General features: G+C 37.0%; 2 protein-coding genes across 2 annotated transcripts in view; one reads left to right on the top strand and one right to left on the bottom strand.

The window, feature by feature from the left end:
• Window positions 1-14,047, bottom strand: part of LOC145996940 (solute carrier family 35 member E3-like) — a 31,137-nt gene extending 17,090 nt beyond the window's left edge. Inside the window, exons 1-4 of the mRNA XM_083133528.1 lie at window positions 13,491-14,047; window positions 3,250-3,360; window positions 1,704-1,856; window positions 939-1,021 (exon numbers count right to left, since the gene is read on the bottom strand). Coding sequence (XP_082989654.1) covers window positions 939-1,021; window positions 1,704-1,856; window positions 3,250-3,360; window positions 13,491-13,904 — 761 coding nt within the window. The 5' untranslated portion in view covers window positions 13,905-14,047. The remainder of the gene's footprint in view (window positions 1-938; window positions 1,022-1,703; window positions 1,857-3,249; window positions 3,361-13,490) is intronic.
• Window positions 14,048-14,266: 219 nt separating this feature from the next.
• The window catches only part of Nup160 (nuclear pore complex protein Nup160), a 58,932-nt gene continuing 53,372 nt past the window's right edge, over window positions 14,267-19,826 (top strand). Inside the window, exons 1-2 of the mRNA XM_083133517.1 lie at window positions 14,267-14,513; window positions 17,807-17,912. Coding sequence (XP_082989643.1) covers window positions 14,429-14,513; window positions 17,807-17,912 — 191 coding nt within the window. The 5' untranslated portion in view covers window positions 14,267-14,428. The remainder of the gene's footprint in view (window positions 14,514-17,806; window positions 17,913-19,826) is intronic.

Genomic DNA, 19,826 nt, shown 5'->3' with positions numbered 1-19,826 from the left:
AAAGATGAGGATGAAAGGTGATGAAGTGACAATCATACACACAAGTCCCATAGAGAATTATACTGGCTGCGAATCCAGACGCCAGAGTCTCATTAGTCTGGAAAATGGAGATTGGCATTTGGGTGTACTACGTGGAACGGTCAACCCTTACATCCTGCAGACACTGAAGGGTAGCTAATGAAATACAAATACTATAAACATAGTAAAAAAAAAAAAAATAAAAAAAAATAAAAAAAAACAAAAAAAAAATGGCAGCCACAGCAAGCAATAGTGTCACATACTGGCTACTCCAACTAAGAAAGCACCTTTTGTTGCTTTCAAAATGGAGAAAAAAATCCTGCTACCGGTCTCATTGCTGCACATTTGTAGTTGAACCTACTGAAGCAAGGGTAAAAATACATTATTTTGAGTGTGTGTGTGTGTGTGAAAGAAGCTGGTGGAAAAACTGACAACACAGCATTTACAACCAAACTGTATTCACATACTAGCACCTACAGTTGTAACACATGTTTTTGGACAATGAGACTGTCCCAATTCTCAAACTGTGATGTTCAATGTTAATATTATTTATGTTATTAATGATTCTTTAACTTATGCATGTTTGTTTTTATATATATTGTTATATTGCTCTTGTCGTGCTGTACAAAAGACTTTGTATCTAAAAAAGTAAAAGGAAGAAAACAAATTGTTGTAACCATAGCAACGAAAATCAATAAGTACAAACATAGTGATGGAAGTAGTGAGATTTCCTGCACCTGAACTGTATTTGTTTTAAATATAATGAATATATCGTTCTGCTAAATGTAACGATTAAGGTTAATTACCTTAATATTATTTGCATTGATATTCGTTCTGCAAGTTTAAGCGCAGCGGCGGTTATCAACAAATACTAGCACAACACTGTGAGAGAAAACAAGAGACGTGCTAGAAAAGGATACGTGAGTGCTGAGGTGTTCCCAATAATCCAGTATATGGAGAGGTTGACAAAGAAAGCTACAAAGGCAGAAGCCAACACCAAAATCTGAAAGAATACAAGCAAATACACATGGAAGAATATACAAAAATGAATTTTGTCTATTATGAATTGCTCAATTTTCAATTCTTTGACAACATGTATTTTGTACTTAGATCTAATATAACCAGGAGTCGAAAAATATAGGGCAACTAAAAATTTTTGCCTGGCAACTGGCTGGCTGTATTGCATATAGTTATTTATGCTGTTACCAGTTGTCTTCTTTAGGAATGCCACTCTGGGACAAGAATTTATTACTAACACTCATCAGATTCTGCAAAAATTTAAATTTTCATGCCTACATCTTTGGTCCTAGAAAAGAGAGATTGCAGAAACGGAAGTGAGCGTTCAATGTGCAAAGTTGTTTGTTTGAATTTATTTAGAGATGCAAAGTTGCCAGCTCCAAAACAAATATAAGAGTAGGCAAGGAGAAAAAAAAAAGGTTCTACCACCAGACTGGTCAAAAACTATGACTGGTAGAGTGTGGCAGGGGAAATTTATGTATAATATACAATTTCAACTCCAAAATTATTTTCATATATCTGTAAAGAGCTGTGCTAGAGATGCCTCTGCTTGTTAGTCTGCAAAATGCAGTCCAGGGTGTATTATGTGGAAGTGAGGTTGACAATTGGGTGTCCTACGTGGATCACCCCTCAACCTAGATTGGTGTACATACTGTACCGATACTTACCAAATCAAGAATGCTCCAGTGATGAGACCATATCCTAGACACAGGGTCACAAATTGGAATGACGACTAGCAACATTACAGCTGACATTGGAGCCTGATAGTAAAGGAGCTGCATAGAATCCATCTGCAATTCATGCTGCTTCTCGCCGACTAGCTGCAAGCAGAAATCAACTTATCAGAAAGTGCAAATTGGTACTCTATCAATATCAGCTGATGCAGGCATATTGGCAACAATGTTAGTGACTGATATTTCTATAAGTAGCCTACATTTAGTGTAGAATCCTTCAATTTTGTTAATTGTTTAATGAATGCAATGATATAATTCATGTACAGTCACGGACACTTCTTGGTTGTAACATCATTGAGTTTTAATGAGAATATTACAATCCAGAAGTGTCCATGACTGTACACTGATTGTGTAAACTATACATCTAAATAGGCAGTTTTTTTTTTTTTTTAAAGACAAAATGTATGGCAGTCACCTGGTTACATACATTAATGAAAGAGGTAAATGAACCACTCAGGAGCCTCATGGAACATTTGTAATTCTATATTGGACCTGTATAATACTGATTAGGAGTTTTTCAGACGTCATGAAATGAAAATACAAAAATATTAATACTATGTCATAGTGGAAAAACTATATACCAAAAATAAAATTTTTCATTAACAATGCAAAGGTGAGAATCATGATTTACTTTATGAAATGTTTCACACTGCAGGTTTAAGCATACATACTTGAGTCAGGTAGACTTTTACATGCATGTTTCAATCATGCAAATTATATCAGATTCAGGTAAAACTAATTCCTGGAATATTCTGTCTGGAAACTTATCCAGAAACACAGAAATTGTACGAGGCACAGTCAAGTGCTTATATTAATGCCTACATTTTATACAAATTTACTTTGTTCTCTACTTAATAAGAAATAAGTAGTGAAGAAACCTCTGATTCTGAAGAATATTTGTCCGAGTTGTGGCATATCAAAATTTGGGAGTAGAAAGACCTTGCTCAAAATCTTTAACAATAACAAACTGTCCATTTCCTAAATATTTTGTTTACAATCATTTTTTTCTGCGGTCAATCTATTTTTATGAATCAAAGTTGCAATGCATTATTTGATCATGTACCTGTATATTGCATGTAGTGTCTGCATCAAAACAGAACTATTCTCAATCCACTGTAAGAACAAAGTGAATGCAAACAAAAACACATGACTTCTGGTTCTGCGAAATAGTTTATTTCTATATGTTACTTCTGGTGCTATTTTGCCCATGAATACATTGGTCATGACTATACAGGTCATTATAAGATTCCAGAACTACAATATAGCACTAATTGGTACACCTTTACCAACTGCACTGTATTCCCACACAGCTCTCATTTGAACATCCAATAGGATCTTTCGGTACCCACATGTATTTGCTTACATTCACTTTGTCACTACAACAGACAGAGAATAGTATTTCTTTATATTTCCAACATATTTTGAAATGTATATACTGGCAATGCCTATGTAGTCATAAAAATTACAGAAGAAAACTCACCACTTGGTATAGAGACGTAACAGCTACACCCACAGTTGCATATATTGTTCCCATGATGTTAAATCTAATATCGTAGTAAAAAACCACAAAGACTCCAAGAACTATAGAAACCTTAAAAAAATGAAAAAAGGAGGCATAATTACATATTCATAGATTTTCATTACTTCACACAACTGTGACGCAAACATAGGCCCAGTTAATTATAACAAGGGCTATAGTATAATCAAAAGTATTGATTACTATGAACATGAAGGACTAATTCTTTACAATTAACATGCAGCTAAAGTGGTGGGAAAAAAATCTGCTATCCAGCAACATGGGGTTCACCTGGTTCTTTAATTGGTTTTGGTTATTTTGATTTGATTATCAACTTAACTTTTAAATGTTCTATGTTATGAAGATTACTATATATTTAATGATTATATTTGCAGTCTTCTGGCAGACTCCTTCCATGTATACAAATATTTGATCCAAATTCACTTCACAATCATCTATTTGTTTCTCCTAAAATTTCAGATTTTGGCTCAGACTATGATGGCGTGACATGTTGGCAGCTTTATTTTACATTGAACCCACAATAACAGAATATTCTCCTCTTTTTTAGTCATGGGGAATGCAGAAATATTACTTCCCTCAAACAGAAAAAAAGTATGGATAGTTAAACTGCATATACTCCAGTTGTTTGACATTACAATTGTGTTAATAAAGAAATCAAATTAGTATAACAAACTGTTAAAAGGTCCCTGTCATAGCAGTGAAGCAAGATAAAGAGAGAACCTTACTAATACAAAAAAGAGAGAGAAAGAAACAAACCGTATATAGTTGCGATAGGAGGTGTGCAATTCCATGTGTATGTCTGGAAATCATTAAACAAAGGTGATATTTAAGGGGGAAATTGTATAAAATGTCAGTACCTAGTACAGTAATAAAGAAGAATACAATAGTTCTTGAGCCTGTACAAGATGTCACAAGGACCCAAGGTGATCGGGAATAGCTGATTCAAAGTCACAAGTTCCAATGTGTAACACTTTATGAAATTTGATGAAACATCATTATTCTTTGAGTACCACAAATTTACCTGGTGGTGTTCACGGCACAACATTACATCCACTCACTGTTTTGTCATATTTTTTCATTGTTACATTGCCCCTTTTGATGCTAAAATTCTCAGTGTAAAACAGAGAGGTTTTGCCAACCCACCAAATGTAATGCAAACATTATGTATTAACAGGCCCATAGCCAGGCAGGGGTCAGGGGGGGGGGGGGAGCTGAGCCCCCCTGGAACTGCTGTCAGCCCTCTTGACATTAGGTAAAACTATATTGTGTATAATTTTTTTGCAGTGAAGACTGAAAATGTACACAGCGATATAATATTCACAACTTGGTGAAGAAAATTCACAGAAAATGAATAAGCAGCTGTTACATTCAATCATCTTATTTATAAGAAGAAGTCTAAGTAACAGCAAGTATTTAGAAGATTCTCTTCTCTAGACTTTAGAAAGTTCCTTCATAGGAACCTCCGCTGCCCCTGTTCCGACCTCCCGTTTAGACAGAAATATGTGACTTTGACGTCATCATCCAAATTCCTACATCTGCGTCAAAGTTTTGGGAACGGAGGGGACTTTTATTGTTTCAGTCAGGAGTGGAATGCGCGGTAGGCACTATGATTGAATATTATGCATTTTGTTCTTGTATTATCATCAAAAGTAGTACGGAGTGTGTAGTAAGGGATGATGTCAGTAGCAGTCAATTAACACTTCAAGCGATGTCTTAAAAGATATTGAAAAAAAAATAACATTTGTATGATATTCCTAAATTTTATATAACTTAATGACCCAGTAACATACACACACACACAATTTACCTTAATTTAATACTCTTAAACTTTTGAAAAATGGACTTGCTTTCCAAAGCCCCCCCTCCCTGATAACCCGTGAGCGCCCCCGGAGTGGAGATCAAATCTAGCTCTCTCTCTCTCTCTCTCTCTCTATATATATATATATATATATATATATATATATATATATGTATATATACAAGGGTTGATCAAATGAAAACGTACAAAACGACACTGTCGGTGTAAATGAATACTCTATTCAAAGTATCCTCCATAGGCCTGAGCACATTGATCCCATTGATGAACGAGCCGAATGATTCCTTTTTCCTACAATTCCTTTGGCCGTGACGCGACCCAGTCCTTCACAGCGTCCTTGGGTTCATCGTCCGAGGTTAAGCTCTTTCCTTTGAGATGCTTTTTCAGGGGACCAAACACATGGAAGTCACAGGGGGATAAGTCCGGACTGTAGGGTGGATGGTCTAGCTGCTCCCACTTGAACCTGGGCAGTTCCGCGTGTGTGACCCTGGAGACGTGTGGACGTGCGTTATCATGGAGCAGAACGAAAACGGGCACTCCATTTCCTCACTGATTTGCCAGACACACAGTCTTCCCCGTAAACGTTCACCATCCGGCGATGAATATCGGCCGTTTTAACACCTTCTGCTGTCAGAAAACGGATAACACCTCGCTGCTCCTCAACAGTTGAATTTGCCAATGTTAACGCCATCCTGTCCTAACACGCACTGCCGCGGCACTTGGACGGCGCTCTGTATCGGAGCCTCTGCTCTCTCCTGTGCATGCGCGTTCCCCTGCACGCTCCGATGCCACGTGGTGACTCCAATCGCACCCCTACATATCACGCTATGTTCTCCCATTGCGGCATTGGTATTATATAAATGATTCCGTTGTTACGACGTTTCGTACCTTTTCATTTGATCAACCCTTGTACCGTGCGTCCATTTCGATCTGCAGCCGAGAGATTGGGAGAAGCGTGGCGGGCGGCACTGACGGAGATGCCGACATTTGTGGCCTGAAATGCCCGCTTATTTTTATGGACATTTATATAAAAATTGCAAAACGAGCACTAACCTGTGTTATAAGAGTATGGTTTTAATTTTAGTAGCTTAGTGACTCTATGTGCCGATGATTTTGACACGCCCACCTCTTGTGAAACACGGCGTAGAGGTTTGTTTGGAGAACGTTCTAACGCTGCACCAATATCATCGAGTTTTGCTTCGGTTAGAATCCGTCGTTTTTGCTTAGGTGTTTTAAAATTTAACGATACAGTTTCTCGTAATTTAAGGACAAGATGTCTAACCGTATCTCTGTGTGGAGTTGAAAAGCATGGGAATTTCTGTACAAATTACCTACACACGTCTCGACACGAGTTTGTTTTCACGTAGGTACGTGTCATACATAAAAAAATCTTTGTTCTAACGTGAATCTTGCGGCTGGCATTCCAATCGTCTCACTGACACGTCACACATACACACTACAATAACACAAACAAGTAACTGCAAGTAACCAAGAATAACACTCTTGCGCACAGTACGAAATTAACACGCTCTTGGTTTACATTGCTCGCCACTATATTTACAACTCTGTCTTCATCTAGTCGCAAAGGAACAAAAAACTCGAGCTCGGAGATTTCGGATTGCAAGGAAGCTCACGAACACTATTGACTTTTAAAGGTTTCTTCTACAGCGTAATCTTGATACAGTGTTGCACATTCAAAACCTCCAAACGATCCCCATCGGCACAAAACTCTTTCAAGGATATAAACTTAAGCAGGACGTTACTGGTCAAAACTATGATTAAAATGTTTTATTATCTGTGGCTCTTAACATCGTTTCTAAAGTGTATTTTTTTGTGTATATAAGAGCAGAACTTGGATGAATTACAGAAGAACTTTTGCATGTTATAACACAGGTTAGTGATCGTTTTGCAATATTTATATAAATGTCTGCATATGTCTATAAAAATAAGCAGGCATTACAGGCCGCAAATGTCGACATCTCCGTCAGCGCCGCCCGCCACGCTTCTCCCGATCTCTTGGCTGCAGATCGAAATGAACGCACGGTATATATATATGGCATAATCCATATCAATTCAGGCAGGCAAGGAAAAAATCTTACCTTCATAGTCTCAGATGTTATTGAATTAAACATTTTTGTTTTGTCCACAAAAAATCCTGGCCCGAGATACAAGCTGCCAAAGATGGTGCCTTGGGCATCATTTCTCACATGCAATTTTCGGCAAAATATTAAAATGTCCTATCTCTGGAACAGTTCAAGATATTTTGTTGCTGTTTCTTTATTTGAAAGAGAATAATTTTCTGATTAAAATGGAAATATATGTCCAAGTTCTCTTGCTGTAGCCTTCTGAAATTTTTTTTGATAAATCAAATTTTCTTTTTTTTCAAAAATGCCAATCCCAAAAATTTTGATTTTTTTAAACTGTTGATCAGCACTACATTCCCTGAAGAGGAGAACTTCTACTTTTGAGTTTAACAGGTTTTATAAACAATTGAAAATTTTGCCATATATTAAACCAGTTTCCATTACCACATTCTCACATATTGGTCTCCTGAAATCAAAATCTAGTCTTATTTGACATGACATTTTAATTCTTCATAAAGATAAGTAACAGACACAGCTTTCAAAACATATTAAAGCTTCCAAAATATATGTGCAAGTTCCAAAACATAGTACAGGTTCCAAAGCATACCACTTCTGTGCACTCTGCTTAGAACTGAAATTAACAATTCAATGAACTAAAAATTTGTTCAACTGCATCAGTATGTTCCTTTGATATTGAGTGTTGCCTTACTGTTGAACCAATAGGAACTGGATCACCCACAATCTTTAAAACATTGCGAATTGGAAGTGAGCACTGGTGGTGGTGTTGATGTCTTGCAGCTGGAAATCTATATCCAGCAGCTGGTCCATGTGGTAGCATAAAGTTCACGACGATTTCATTTAACTCACAACTGATATCTATAACCTCTGCAATCCACCAGTCACAGCCATACACACAGGCTACAAACATCCCTCTTTGTAGGTTGTGAATCTGAATATTCTCCTGCCATTTCTGAGATCTTCGTTGGACAAATGAAATTTCTTCTTTCTTGCTCTTTAAACTTTGTGCAATATAGGTTCGCCCATCACTGTGAGTCCAGACATGTGTCTTTTGAATTCCTTTCACAAGGGTAGTTTGGTTGGACCATTCTTCTATTTTCTGCTGGTGGAATTCTTCAACTTCCTCTTTGGGCAACAGAATGAGGGCTGTTGATGTGTATGACTTCACCACTCTTGTAAAATTCTCAGTTTTCTGAATTGCAGCTGTACTTGGGCTAGACAGATTATGTTTTGTAGTGTGGTGCTTCAGCAGGCCTCCTACACCATCGCAAGGCCCCTTCCCATGACCAGTAGCACTGTATACCAGGGGTTTCTAACTGGTGGCCCGTGATGCCTCTTTTTGCGGCCCGCGATGCCAGTTTGCAAAATACATTAATTTTATGTATTTTTATTAAAATACGTTCTATTTTTACTGAAGGAACGGAAGCTCTGTGAAGAAAGGCAATATCACAGGTAGAATTGATTTTGCAGTCAATAATGATCATCAGAAGAATCTCAAGTGACGTAGCTTTCTCTTCACACCATGCGTTCCTCCCCTTCGCTATGTGGAATGAACTCGCCCGCTTCCCATCTCTTCGCTATGCGGAATGAACTCGCCTGCTTTGTCTTCAGAAGCAAACTGCAGAGTGGCGCTATAGAGATCTGTTTTGCTACGCACAAAGTACGAAGAGATTTCCAGTGTTCCAACTCGGATTGTACTGTGACTGATCGTAAAGTTTGTGCAAATATCGAAATTAGCAATATCTCCAAAAAACGTAAGATTGAAATTTAAAATAGAACCTATCAAGAACGTTGGGGAAAAGACTACCTCGTTACAAACAACAATGGAAAGCTGCAGTGTTTGCAAATTATTTCAGTGCTCAAGGAATATAACGTGAAGAAAGATACGGAAAATATGAAGGAGAGTCTACGGATTTGCTAATTGTGGACCTGAAAAAGTCAAACAGCAGACAGGTATGTTTAGCAGTATTACAAAGGGGCAAACGTCAGCACTGCATGCTTCTTATGCAGTTTCACTTGAACTTGCTAAGGCAGAGAAACCTTTTTCGGATGGAAACATAGTGAAATGGGAAAGGCTTTCAGGGACTCTAGTGTTGTTAGCAAATTTGAATCTGTGTCACTTTCTAAGCAGACTGTACAAAGATGGGTTATGGATATGGGAGAACAAGTAACAGAAAAATGTATAACATGGTTATAAGTATTCATTAAATTAGGCACACACAGGAGATGTACTATGTAGATTTTCAGCGAAAAACGCAGGCTCGACCAGGACTTGAACCCGGGTCTCTGACAGGGGAAGCCAGGCTGGCTCGGTAGCTCAGTGGTAGGGCAATGGCACGGATTATCAGAGACCCGGGTTTGAGTCCTGGTCGAGACTGCATTTTTCGCTGAAAATCTACATGGTTAAAAGTAGTTTCTATTTTTCATTGTGTCTGGATGAAAGTACAGATCAAACAGATGTGAGTCAGCTCTTGATATTTATAAGTGTAACGCAGGATGATTTTTCAACAAAAGAAAAATTATTTGACCTCTGCTCTCTTCATGGAACCACTAAAGGGAAGGATATATATATGATGCGGTAGATAAGATCGGAGGTTTTGATAAGTGTTCATGCATTGTAACAGATGGAGCAAAATTGATGATAGGAGAAAAATCTGGATTTGTAGCATTGCTTAAGGAAAGTGGAGTTAATTGTCCAGCCTTGCATTGCATTCTTCACCAAATGGCTTTGTGTGGGAAATCAGTGAAACTAAATGAAGTACTTAACACAGTTATACAAATAATAAACAAGATTCCAGGGGGGGGGGGGGACAGAGCCCTTCTACATAGAAAGTTACGTGAGTTTTTGGAGGATAAGGAGGCAGAATATGATGACCTAGTTCTTTTTAACCATGTGAGGTGCTTGAGCGTAGGAAAGGATTACCATGAAAAGACTTTATGCCTAGAGATTTTTTGCAATAAGGAATGAAATCTATGCGTTCCTTGAACAGTTTGCCTCATCCGACGCAAGACACCTGGAACAGTTTCACAGTAAGGACTTCCTTAAACAACTGGCGTTTCTAACAGATATCACAGGTCATCTGAACGAACTGAACTTGAAACTGCAGGGAAGAAACCAGCTGGTGTCAGATTTAAGGGAAACATAAATGGGTTCCGTAATAAACTGAAGGTTTTTCAATGTCACTTTGAAGAGGAATGACCTGCTCCATTTTCCAAGCTGTCTGCGGCTAGCAGAAGATGAAGAGACACTGGACTTTTCTCAATTCAGTGCAAATATTAAATAATAGATGAGTTTTACTCCAGATTTAAAGATTTTGAAGAACTTAAAAGCAGCATCCAGCTATTTAGCAATCCTCTTGGCATTAACATCGAAGAACAGGAAGCTTCTCTCCAACTTGAATTGTGTGATTTGCAAGGCGATGTGTTCCTTCAAACTTGGCAAGAAATGGGACCACAGAATTTCAAATACCTTTCAAAGGAACACTTTCCAAACCTTTGTAGTTTTTGGCAAAGAATGACATTGATGTTCGGCAGTGCATAAACATGTGAAAGCGTTTTTTCTTCAATGCAGTTCATCAAGAACCGCTACAGAAGCCGACTGGCAGATACTTCAATGCTTCACCTTCTGAGACTTTCAAATACAGAAATTGAAGTGGACATTCCAACTTTAATAAAAGAAGCAGATCGGCCTCAATTTTCACATTGAACACTTAGTATGATGGATTATTATTTGTATGGTGTGTTTTTAATTTCTTTCAATTCATCCATAAGTATTGAGTTTTTGTGAAATAAATTGTAATTATGTAATTTTGATTTGTGATTCCATTGTTTTTATTGCCTCATTTTAGAAATTTAGGTCATGCGAAAGTACTACATTTTCAGTTCAGTACTTACAAGTTTTGTAATTTTAACCCCCCCCCCACCCCCCCAAAAATGCAGCCAGCCAATCAACTGCTGGATATAATTTTGGCCTTCGGACCTTTTGAAGTTGGAAACCACTGGCACAAGCGACTTAGTCAATTCAAACAGTTGGTAACAATTTTTGAAGTGACTAGGGGCACCCTCAGAAATAATGATGATCTTTTTCTGCCTGTGATTGCAGCTGTTGTTGAATTTTGTGTATTGCCAACAATGCATGTACTGAGTCCTCTGTCATCACTTATACCTGCAACACTTGTGGTCTTGTTGTGAAAATATGTGACTCCTGTAAAAATTGAAACTCTGTCATTACTCCAGTGATACCCTTGTACTTCTTGTGGCAGAATCACACACCAGTTCTCAGCAAAATCACAGTGAAGCACTAAACATAGTTGTTCAGCCTCTACCCGTCCCTTCACTTCTGCTGTGTGTTGTTGTTATTGCAATTTCTTCAGATGTTGGTGTGTTACTGCTTTCACTGTCCATTTCCCAAGTTCTTCAATGAAGGTATCAATGGCAACAGTTTTCTTAATGAGTTTACTTTCCTTCCATGTTGCATATGTAACTTCGGAAGAGTCATCTGCTATGTTTCCCAGACCAAATGTTTTAAGGCAAGTCCTCCCTAAGGAGATTTTGATTTCATGAGACCAATATGTGAGAATGTGGTAATGGAAACTGGATTAATGTATGGCAAAATTTTCAATTGTTTATAAAACCTGTTAAACTCAAAAGTGGAAGTTCTCCTTCTCAGGGAATGTAGTACTGTATGGTGCTGATCAACAGTAAAAAAATCAAAATTTTTGAAAATAAATATATATATATATATTTGATTTTTCAAAAAAATTTCAGCATGCTACAGCAAGAGAACTTGGACACATATTTCCAAACGGAGGTTATCATTTTAATCAGAAAGTTATTCTATTTCAAATAAAAAAAAACAGCAACAAAATATCTTGAACCGTTCCAGAGATAGAGCATTTTAATATTTTGCCGAAAATTGCAGGTGAGAAATGAAGCCCGAGGCACCATTTTGGCAGCCTGTATCTCGGGCCAGGAATTTTTTGGACGAAACAAAAAAATACGGGTTTCTTACTATGTCCTGAATTTTAACATATGTTTAATCAGGCCCGTAGCCAGGCAAGGGCCAGGGGGGATGAGCTCCCTGGAACTGCTGCCAGCCCCCTGGATATTATTCAAAACTATTTTCTGTAAAAATGCATACAGCAGATATTATTTTGTTCACAACTTTCATGAAGGATAAATTCATAGGACATGAAAAACAGCTAATACATTTGTTCATCTTATTTATAAGAAGAAGTATAAGTAGCATCAAGTATTTAGAAGCTTCTCGTCTCTAGACTTTAGAAGGTTCTTTCACAGGGCAGCTTCTTTATCTGTACCTTCGCTACCCATGTTGCGACCTCCCGTTTAGACAGAAATCTGTGACTTTGATGTCATCATGCAAATTCTCTCCCCATCTGCATCAAAGGTCAACTAACAGCTCCCATCATATGGAAACGAAGGGGAGTTTCATTGCTTCCGCCGGAGGTGGAATGTATTGTAGGCAATTGTGAATTTTTCTTGTGTGATATAAATATCTGTATCATCAAACGTAGTATGGTGTGTGTAGTGAGGGATGATGTCAGTAGCAGTCAACACTTCAAAAACACGATGTTTTAAAAGATATAGAAAAAATGTAGTATTTGTATGATATTTCTAAAATTCATATAAGTTAATGACCCCTCACACATAATTTACCTTCCTTCAATACTGGCTATGGGCCTGTGTTAAATTCAATAACATCTGAGACTATGAAGGTAATCCCCCCTGCCTGAATTAATATTGACTATGCCATATATAAAAATTGATGTATGTGTGTGTGTTTGTATTGGCATAACTTTCAAACGCCTGGAGCGATTTCAACCAAACTTGGTACATCTATCACTTGCAATCTGGAAAGAAATACTGTGGGGGTAAGATACCCCTAGGGCTGGGAAGGGGGTGATATGTAAAAATAATTGAAAACGACTGGTATTAGTGTGGAATCCATTGTTTTGGGGGTCGTTAAGATGAATAGTGCCCTTCAACTCCACAACCCCCCTAAGGAGAGGGCGTGGCATGTAAAAATAATAGAAGACGACCGATATTAGTGTGGAATCCATAGTTTTCGGGGTCACTAAGATGAATAGTGACACTCCCAATGCCGTTCAACTCCAAGTTCATTTCACACTATAGTAAGAATTCATTATTTTCCTGTCTAATAGAAGATTGGGATAAATAAATACCCGGGCAATCAGCTCGTAAATAAATAAATGTAGACATTACGTTTTTGAACAATAATAACTTACCAAAGTAACTTTCACCTCCTTGGAGAATGTTTTATCATACCAGTAACTCTGGATAAAAATAACACACGGTGTTGTCATTGCTTTCGCAATTTGATATGTTCCAACTGAATTATTCTCAAGACTCAGATTTGTGAACACCACAAATCCACAAAACGTCAGCGCCAGTGGGACCACATCGATAATCTGAACTGTTTTAACTTTAAACACCTGTAAATTTTGACAGACTTGTAATCCTCCAAAAGTCACAAGAAAATGAAAAAATGTCAATGTAATGTTCGGAAAACCTACATAAACGTACACCCACTTGTTTAATAAAACAATTGCAATGGAAAACACAATATTAAGTCCTAACACAAATATAGTTTTCGTATTTCCCATTTCGTCTGATATGTAATTGTTCATTTTGCTTGGCATTTCAAAATATTAATCATGCTTTTTCACAAATTACTACTGTAAAATAAACGAGATAACATGTAGTTTTCAAAACAATTCATTCAACATACACGAAAACACACTATATTATAACCATCTTCGTATTAATCTCTCTGTGCTCCTACAACTTGTATACACAGCGTAAACTATCGACCGAATATTCCTGCACACAGTCAAACAATATTTTTTTTTTTGCCTGTCTGGGGCTTAATTCCGTTGGTGTTTGGACGGGACAGGAAATATCAAGAATCACGACATAGAGTGATAGAGACGTACCGGGCGAGAAAAATTTCGACATTTCCCGACTAAGTTGAGAAATTTACGGGACACTGTGAAACTCTGGAATTCTACATCCCTTGAGATTTGTACAAGACTGTACAGCCGATATGTTTGCTAAAGATTGTATGTACTTCTGCCAGTAGTCTGTGTAGTCGCAGTGTGTATGAAATCAGCGTGCCGAAAGGCGGTATATTTTAGAACGGAAAATATCTTGTGAGTAGAAAAGAATGGCAGACTTTCCTCTAGGATATCGCGAGGTGATACCTGACCAAACTTTACCAGAACGATGGATGGAATATAAAATCAACACAGGTAATTCTGTAGATGTGTTGTAGTTCCTTAATCTTGCACTTGGTTGGCCAATAGGTCAGTTCCCGGACGAAGTATGTTTATTGCGATATATACAACTACCTTACATACATACCCTTGCACAGTGGAATTGTTGAATAGCACTAAGAGGTGGAATAGTTTTAAAGAAATCTTCTAATGTCCCAGCGTTGGTAGTAACTTCTTTATGAAGCACATACAGAGAACTTGGCTTCAAATTTGCTGGTAAAATTTAAATATCCCCGAAACGCATTTCTTCAAATTTACAAGAGAAATTACGGTACTACTTTACTATACCTGAGACACCTGGGAATCACTTCTTTCGCACTTTTTTACATTGCTAACGTACCATTCAGTAATGTATATTTCTTACATTTACGAGTACTTACTGTTCTTGTTTATTTCCACACACAACATGGCGATAGCTTACCGTTGATCGTTCCTTGAGCCAGAAAAAACATTGACGTTAGCAGAAAAATTCACGATAGCCCCACAAACCATCACGGGGACGAGGTATGCCTACTAGGTTAGGTTAGGCCTGGTAGGTTTGCTTCCATTAGCACTCCTTTCGTTCAATTTAGCATATACGGACAATACGGGAGCCTATTGTGCTCTCCTACAGAAAGCAAATGGCGGCAGCTGCAATAGCACGTCGGAAATAGATTTTCGTACAAAACCACATGCATTCGCATTAAAATGAATCAAAATTACATTCCCGAATATCAACAACGCTACAGAAAATGATTTGCGTAAGTACTTTCTCCTGTAAATTTGAAGAAATCTGTCTCAGGTATAGTAAAGTGTTACTGAAATTACTTACCGAATGCAGTTTCTTTAGAATTGTGGAAGTTCGGAGAAGTGTTATCTCGCATCGTTCATTCAATTTTGCCTGTAAATCATCTATTTTTCGATATAAATGTGTGACAGATGCACGAAAGCTCTTGCATCCATATACTTCCAGGTGGATGTAGCCTGTGTGTGATGACGTAATCCCAGTCAATCCCGGCCAGTGTTTCCAAACTCGTGTTTTTGTAACTGAAGAAGGTACGTTTCCGCAAATGGTTTGTGGGACTATGTGTCAATAGTTCATGGGGCTATGCGAGAATGGTGTGTGGGGCTACGCATATTTTTTTCGAAACCAATTTTTAACTATTGTAACCTATACGTGACCCTACCTATCCTAACCTTACCGGAAATGGTTTGTGGGGCTATGTAGGTATTTTTTGGTGGAGTGGGGTGGAAACACTGCATGCTGACTATGGTAGTGAAATTGTGACCGCTATTTAGCGTGTTACTGAAGGGAAAAAGAAACGAACAAAACTTACTTCATACGTCGAAAATATAGATTATTTCCATGAAAAAAAAATCGAAATGGCACCTTCAAGAATCCTTAGGAATGCAGAATATGTGAGTACCAATGTGAAAAAAAAGAAGAAAAAGGCATTTCGGGGATACTTAACATTTTTCGACATATCGAGTAATTCTTAGTTGTTCGTTTTCGCTTGCGTTACATGCAATATGGCGGAGAAATCTTGACTAGCATTGTCGATGATCAATGGTTATGCAGTGTTGCAACCTTCACCGAAAAATACCTACTTTCGTGTTACTGATTTCGTATTTTTTTTCCGGGTTCGAAAACCCCATGAACCATGCACGGTTAGCTCCACGAACCATGCACGGTTAGGTTAGGTAAGGCAAACATAGTTAAAAATGTTATTTAACTGTTACACGGTTGGAAACACTGACTGGTTGTTACATCATCAAACACATGCAACTTTTGGCTGACGTAGTAGAAGGACATAAAGGGAACAGCTTTTGTGCATCGGAGAGAGATTAATGTTGAAAAATACATGATTTGCTGGGAAAATAAATTCAGCGAGTACTTTCTCCTGTAATATTGAAGATATACGTTTCACGAGTACTAAGATTTTTACTGCAGTATTTTCAAATATAGTTTATGAGTAGGGTGACCATAATATTTTGAGCTAAATACGGGACATCACTAGGAGATCAGTGTACTCCCTTTCCTGAAATATCGGTTAGGCATAATTATAAAATAATTATATATTAAAGGATGGATCACATAAATGATACATCATAAACAATAAATGAATTATGTTCTCCCTTTGCCGAAAGGTATTAATTATTAACAGTGGCGGCGGTTGGGTGGTGCGAGGGGACAGTTGACTTCCCCCACACTTTTTGCCACTTTTGTCCCCGCACTATGCTAAACCTTATGTACCAAGGGAGAGTAAACTGTCTTTGCCTCCCCTCCCCTGCTTTTTGCACCTTGCCCCCCTAGTTTTGGAACCCAATCACCGCCACTGATTATTATAATCTCGGCATGCCTTACAGTGTTTTTGTGGTTCCATCTGATAAACCTTTGATTTTAGTCACACGCTGAAATTGAGAAGTGCCAGAAGTATTTATCAGAAAACCAGTCTTCTTGAGATCAGCTTCATTCTTCATCAATTGTTTATAAATCTCCCCGAAAGCCTTACCACACATATCAGACACACAACTCTAGATTCTTTTGAGGTTGTGTCAAGATGCAGGAAATTTAAATTCTTGTTGCAATTACGTAAAAAAACTGCATGCTTATTCAAAGCTCTACAAAAAACAGAACATATGTTGTTTTGTATGTACAAAACAATACATCTTTTTTAAACATGAAATGTGTGTCAAATTTAGACTTTTTTTCAAGAAAGACTTTTATAAACGGGACAAATAGTGCTTTTTAATCATATGGACTGGACAACCGGGACATGCCTCTGAAACGGGACTGTCCCAGTCAAAACAGGATGTATGATCACCCTATTTATGAGGTAATTTATTGGTTATATTTAGGCTCTAACTTTGGTGTAAGAGTTTTGCCAGTTTCTTCTTTATTTTTTCTAAAAAAATTTTAAAATATGCTTTTCCCGTGACTAAGGTAACATCAATATGAGGTACATTTAGGACCCTCAAACTAACAGCTAGCAGCACAACATTTCCTCCATTAAGTCATGTGGTCATTTCAAGTTTTCTTATCTTGTTTTCAAGTATCGTAAAAAATCAGAAGCTTCCTCGATTTTGAGACGAGCTTATTTCAACCCCATTGCACGTGAATGTCACTATCTTGAATGGAACACTGCCATATTCAGAACTGCAGAATTTAAACTTTACAACGATATGTAACATGATAGGGTTCCATTAACATAAAAAATGAATGCGGATGTAACAAAATCATGGAATTGCCCTACGCAGGTAATGACGAATTTGATTTTTCTTTTACACAGGAGCTACACAAAGCACACTGCAAGACATTAAGGTGCCTGAAAGAGCTGGAGGTTACTGCTACAGGGACTCATCCAATCCATACACAAGGAACAGGTTTATATACTGGTGGGTTTCTGTTGTTCTCATTTACATCAACACTGTGAATCACAAAAATGTTTAATACGTGGTTTGTTGTCAGTTATTTTATAATCACAAAATCAGTTTAATTATTTTATTAATTAGTACATTTAAATTAATTAATTTCATATTTAAAGACTGTTGTATTTTTTATTTTTATGTTGTGTCTGTCCATAAACACACTTTTTGTTGGTTTTTAAGTTAACTTTATGCAAAGATAAGCTAATCCATTCTAACTAACTAACTCTCTAGCCTTCTTAAATCCGAAGGTTCATGGCTGCAGCAACACAGGCCTTCCATCTGTCCCTATCTTGAGCAAGATCTATATACTCTTTTCCATCTCTACCGATTTCCTTTAGGTCCATCTCAACGTTGTCCCTCCATCTTCGTCTTGGCCTTCCTATAGGTCTCTTACCATCAGGTTTCCCAACAAGAATCCTGTGAACTCCTTTTTCCTCTCCCATTCGTGCCACATGGCCTGCCCACCTAAGTCTTCTTGATTTAATTATTCTAATAATATCTGGACATGAATACAAATTATGTAGTTCTAAATTATGTAACCTTCTCCACTCTCCTGTCTCCTCATCCCTTTTAGGTCCAAAGATTTTCCTAAGGATCTCATTTTCAAATACTCTCAATTTATGTTCCTCTTTCAATGTAAGGGACCAAGTTTCACAACCATATAATACTACAGACAAAATTTCTGTTTTGTATATTTTAACTTTTAGTTTCTTAGATATTAAACGAGAAGACAAAAGTTTATGAAGAGAGAAGTAACATGCATTTCCTGAATTAAGCCTACTTTTTATTTCCTCTTTAATATAATTTTCATTTGTTAATATTACTCCTAAGTATTTGAATTTGGAAACTGGTTCAAATGAGTTGTTATCATTAATTAGATTTTGATTATTACCTAACACTTGGTTTCGGCCTGTAAGCGTATATTTAGTTTTCTCTTCGTTAACTTCCAAACCTATCTCTTTAGCAGTTTTGAAAAATATTTTAGCATTATTCTTAATTGTATTTATATCATCCCCTAATAAGTCTACATCATCTGCATATGTTAACAACTGAGTCATACCATTTAATTTTAGTCCTTCGTTAGTTTCTTTTACCTTCCTAACAACATATTCTAAGGCAAAATTAAAGAGCAATGGAGATAATGCATCTCCTTGTTTTAACCCATCATGAATTGTAAATTTGTCCGACACATTAATACCCACACAAATTTTACTTTCTGTTTCACTGGTGCATACTTTTATCATACTAACAAGCTTCTTAGGTATTCCAAACTCGACTAATATATTATATAAATTCTCTCTTTTGACCGAATCATATGCTTTCTTAAAATCAATGAAAAGCTGATGGACATTTTGATTATATTCCCACTTTTTCTCAAGTGTCTGTCTGATGTGAAAAATCTGATCTGTAGTTGATCTGTTACGTTTAAATCCACATTGATAATCACCTATAATTTCATTAGCATATGGGGTTAGTCTTGTTAAAAGAATGTTAGATAATATTTTATATGTTGTTGAGAGTAGAGAAATTCCACGGTAATTATTGCAGTTCATTTTATCACCTTTTTTAAACACAGGAACAATTACGGATTCTTTCCATTGTTGAGGTATTTCTTCTTTATTCCATATTAAACAAATTAATTTATGAATTTGACATATTAACAAATTTCCACCATATTTAATTAATTCAGCTGTATTAAATCAATGCCAGGTGCTTTGTTATTCTTTAGCCTTTTAATAGCATCTTTAACTTCAGTCAAGTTAGGTTTTGAAACTAAAGGTTCTGCTGTGTGCACTTCATTTACTTCTGATTTATCTCCTACATGAACATTTAAAAGGTCATTAAAGTAGTTCTTCCATATATTTAGAATATCACTTGGGT

This window comes from Lepisma saccharinum, chromosome 1 (assembly GCF_977018435.1).
Source record: "Lepisma saccharinum chromosome 1, izLepSacc3.1, whole genome shotgun sequence".
Taxonomy (NCBI): Eukaryota; Metazoa; Arthropoda; class Insecta; order Zygentoma; family Lepismatidae; genus Lepisma; species Lepisma saccharinum.
Note: the sequence above shows the minus strand (reverse complement) of the source record. Positions and strands in the feature narration are given on the sequence as shown.